Source organism: Selaginella moellendorffii, unplaced genomic scaffold (assembly GCF_000143415.4).
Source record: "Selaginella moellendorffii unplaced genomic scaffold, v1.0 SELMOscaffold_90, whole genome shotgun sequence".
Taxonomy (NCBI): domain Eukaryota; kingdom Viridiplantae; phylum Streptophyta; class Lycopodiopsida; order Selaginellales; family Selaginellaceae; genus Selaginella; species Selaginella moellendorffii.
The window spans coordinates 746,134-751,117 of NW_003314351.1; the positions used below are offsets into that span (position 1 = coordinate 746,134).

General features: G+C 36.0%; 1 protein-coding gene across 1 annotated transcript in view; it reads left to right on the forward strand.

The window, feature by feature from the left end:
• LOC9639288 (filament-like plant protein 1) overlaps positions 1–4,775 on the forward strand; it is a 73,486-nt gene extending 68,711 nt beyond the window's left edge. The window contains exon 16 of the mRNA XM_024662520.1: positions 4,638–4,775. Coding sequence (XP_024518288.1) covers positions 4,638–4,775 — 138 coding nt within the window. The remainder of the gene's footprint in view (positions 1–4,637) is intronic.
• Positions 4,776–4,984: the final 209 nt, after the last annotated feature.

Consider the following 4,984-nt stretch of genomic DNA (forward strand, 5'->3'; position numbering starts at 1 on the left):
TATATATTTAAATTATATAATTCTGAAAATATAAATCCAGACTGGTCATAATATAAAGAGATAAGCAAGTAAATTTTGACATAATACACATTAAATAAAAATAAAAACATACAAGTGCTAAGTTTAGCTCTTTAAAACTATATATAATTGGTTCTTGTTAATGCAATGGCATTAAAACCAGCTTTCTCAGATTTTGAGCCACAATGTTTTATCCTTCTAAACCTGGCAAGAAAGAAACCACACAGAAAAAACTAAACTTTCTACCAAAACAAGAGAAGAAAGTGATAGATAGATAGATGCACATGTTTAAGCATGGAACTGACTCGAAAGAGCTATGTAAAGAGATTTTGGAGCTAGAGTCCTATAAAAGCTAGGTTGGATCAGATGAAGGTGTATTTGCTCTATCTGTAGGAGTCTGCCTATTAGTGTGGCCTTTGGTGGATTGCCTAGAAAAGTGCATGTAGAAGTCTAGTTGTGGAAAGTTTAAATGCAGCCAAAAGCATATGGGACGTCTTCGACACTACATATTGAGACAGTACATTGAAAGTCACTATTAATGCCACACCACTGACTATGCCCACTGTGCTCGCTGGAAGTGTTCTTTGACATCCTGTACTTGGCAAGTGTTCTTCTAATTCATGGTGGAGTATAAAAGTGATAAAGCTTGTGCTTAATGTCATCTACATTCAAAAGAAACACATACACCACATACAAATGAATAAATATGGCACATATATCACCATGTGTTATTCAGCAACACCAAGTTCACAATCCTGGCTGTCTCACGAAAGCAAAGCAAAAACTGCATATTAATTTCTTGAGATTTCTATCTTTCGCAATGTCATTTGAACTCTCTTTAGAAAATTCATATAAAGAATTTATTATGCTTAGAATCATAGCACTTCCCTTCTTTCCCACATACTTTCAGAAATACAAAATTTAGTCAAAGAAAATCCACCTATTTTAGTATGCTCTTGTCCAAGTCATAGGCTACAGTCTACAAAAATTATAACCAACACAAAACTGTTTCTCCAAAGATAGATGTATGGGTCATGAGGGGCTTAAAGTCATCTATATAGTTAATATTGTTAAAAATATACATTTAGTGCAATACGTATTGATAGAACAATACATATCTTTCTTATTAGAGTATAATATAAAATTTCTATCACTTTGTAAAGCAAGGATGCAACTGTTACCATAATTATGCTTACTTCCAACTCTCCATTTTAAATATTTTCTAGAGTATATAGACCAAAGATATCTAACCTTTACATATTTTACAAATCTAAATAACTTGATAACCACAATATATAAAAATGATTTTCATGTATTATCAATAATTAAAACTCTATTCTGAATATAATCACATTATAATGTTCATAAAAATATATGTACATTAACTTCTAGCTATATTATAAACTGAAAGTTTCAAATATAACTATGATTTAGTTTAATCTCCTAACTTTTCACAACATATAACATGCTCTAAAGAATTTGGATGACAAAAATTTACAGTAGAATTATGTTTATAAAAAATTTGAATAATGATCATTAGTCTGGCTCTTGTTCCATGCTTTGGAGTGCTACACAATTGTAAGAATGTCTTGCAGGAGATGACATTGCCTAGAAAAATGGCCTAAGTGGTTGATGCTTTATTAGTATCACGACAGGCCACTCCATGTTGCACATTGTGAAGTACACATTCCATCTCAGACACAACATCTCAATGATGATTGTGATCTTTTGCAGGTTCATTTTTCAGGGATTAGAGGGTTTGATTTTCTCATTCTTCTTAAGTCAAGAGCAAGTCAAATGAAATAGTAAAATGTAAACCTTTTAGAAATCATATTTAGTAAGAAACTAAGTTGTAAGTAAGGAGATAAATAAAAAGTTACATAAGGTTTAAATTTTCAATAAGAATACATTCATAAGCATATTGAAAGCCAGTTAAAACTACAACTTGAACTTATGTTATAGTGCAAGAATTTGCATTTTGATAATGTGAAAGCTTTCCTCAAGTGACTCGTTGTCTGAAATCTGGAAGGACTCCTTTTTGCAGATTGCAAACCTCTTTTCTCACCAATATCTACTGGAAATTTAGAATCTGAGAACCACAACTGATTCTTGGTAGTGTTTTTGTAGAACTGTTCTCTTCCACAACTGCAGTCGACACTGCCTCCAAGCCATATCAAGTACTTGGAAGCTGCTTCTAGAAGCAGCATGACATGCTTCCCAAGATCCAGGGAGCTTATTTCTATTGGAGGAGACTCAAAGGTGCCTTATACCTGTGATGAAACATGTGTGATGAAATGATGAACATTAACCATATACCTTTCACAAAAAGAAGCACTTAGTGTACATCTGAACCATCATGTCTTACAACACTGTCAGCTCCAAACCTAGTGTATCTCTTAAATCACCAGAAATCATCAGCTAGATCAGCACCAACATGACAGTGACTCCTGGAGACTTCCCCATCATCCCTTACATCTGCACATACTCTTGAACCTGCTACTTCAACTAAGTTAATCTATCCAGTGGGATGTGTGGCATCATCACAATTGAGTTCTGTCCACTACACAGCCATAAACAAGTTCCTTCTACTCAAGCTTTCTCAAAAGTGGTGGTGCCTCCCGAGGATCTATGAACAATTGCTGTAGGACGCACTCAAAACCAGCAAAAGAAAACTTTGTCACAAAAAGACGAATGCAAAGAAATAAAAACAGGAAAAGAAAAAAGGAGCATTTACCTTGTCAAGTGTTTTAGCAATGTTCAATTATAGACACCCTCGGCCTGTAGGGGTTACGAACTTTCAAAGTCTCCTTTGATATAATTTCAAACTTGGTTCTCAGTGTCCACTCTACTGAGTTCATAAGAGAAATTGGTATCCTTTCTCCTCTTCTTGGCTCTTCTCAGGCAGTAGTTGGCATTCCTGATTCATAAACTTCACCTATAAAAACATGGGTGAAGCTATAAGTTTAAAACTTAGAACATACCAGTCAGGCCGTATTTTAACAACAAATCCAGCAGACCAGTCAAAAGGCAAGATCCAACACTCCCAGTCTCATCTCTTCAAGCTCCAACCTTGTCACCAGGCTAGAAGTAACACAACCACCATCCTCCTGGAATCCTGCCTTCTGCAGGAACAAGAACAAGAATCCCAAAGCTTCACATTTCACAGGTTTCTTTGTCTTTAGGAAAAAAAACAAAAACGTGCATACCAGTCTAGTAAACGATGCTGCTCCCTGATAACAGCTTGTGAATCTCCCCTCCTTCAGTAGCAAGATTAAGATAGCTCCCAGACAATACTGGTTTCCAGATTAAAAAATGAATTATTGGACTCTTTTCTCTGTAAACAATGAGTCATTTTTGCACAATCACAAAGATGAAGAGAGCAAACTTCACCTCCTTCAACGGATTATAGTTGAAAAAGTAGTTCCATATTGGTCATAGAACATACACCGATGATGTATCGGCCATTGACAGCTGTTACCCTAAGAAAACCCATTGACTTGATTCTACTTTCCTTGCAATTTGGCATTCATGAGTGAAGGAGGTCATCATTCTTGCAAGAACTGTTTTTTAATTGTTCCTTGGCCAAGCATTTCACGTTCCACTTAATTGCAGAAATCATTTTTCCTTTGCTATATAGTAGATCCTAAAATGCTTGAAATTCCTGACCAAATCCAGCAAGAGCTGATTGATGGATTGGATGACCGACAAGAGATCTCATCATTACAACACTGATTGTTTTCTGTCTTGCATGCTCCCAAAGCTTGCAAAGTCATCTTCAAATAAGTCCAGAACTTCGTTTTGGTCCAAAGCATTGACAAATCTGCAAAGAAAATGCTGTTAATGACCAGATAAATTCAATGGGCTTACCTTGGCTTTGATGAATCCAGAAAGGCACACATGTAATCACTGTCAAGAATGATCTTTCTGTTCTCACCATTCAGCATTTGAGGCTGATATTGTACACAGTTATTTCGAGACACCTCTCTATGATCTATCACTTTACCTTAGCAGCACATAAAGTCGAGATGCACGATGTCTGTCTCAAGTGATTGGAATTGACTGTATTCCAACGTTTTGTTCAGCCAAACACTTGCCATATGCTGGATCTTTGAAAGGACAGCATTCCATTTGGCCACTACTAAAAGTTTCTTGTGATGAAAAATTTTGGACATATAATTTGAAGTAATAACCATGGCATCTCGGTCACTAAATGCTACTGCACCACCAATCCTTGTCCCTTACAACAATCTGCATAATATCCCATTAGCAGAAAAATCTATAAAAAGATTGCCAGTGACCATTTTCTTGGACGTGTGAACTTGCTCTTCTGCAATCTCTTTGTCACTACCAAGATCAATCCCTGGTTTTGGCTCTCTTTTTGTTACTTCAGGCTTTGGGGGTGGTTTCGGCTTCCGTGTCTATTCCTGCAGTTTCAAAAGGAAAGTGAAAACAAATCAACCAGACCAACCATCATTATAACCACATGCCTGGCTTTGCTAACAAAGTTCATGCTATCACCTTACTTGTCTTCATCGCTATAGTGGAGAAGTATTTATCCTGTATTATAGGTCTGCAAGCTGGGAATGTTCTTATGTTTATGTGGAACTGTGGTTTAACAGGATGAAAATCCGAGATTGTGCCATGCATTTGGATGTCACCATGATGACATTCTTTGGGACCTTGGAAGTGTTGCCATGTCTGGCAGATATTTTGTCGATACTGATGAACTTGCACGTGTCATCTGTCATCTGTCATAAATAAATGTTATGCCCTTTGCCTCTCCATGTGATGTGGGGCAGAAGTATTAACATCTGCTATTCTTTTGAAACTTCCAAATTTCACGTTCTCAACATTCTCTTCCATAACTTAAAAAACCTAAAGAGAAAAACTTAACTACCCTTAGTGTTTGTATATAAAACCACTAATATAAATATAAATATAAATTCTGGGAAATATTGTGACAAAT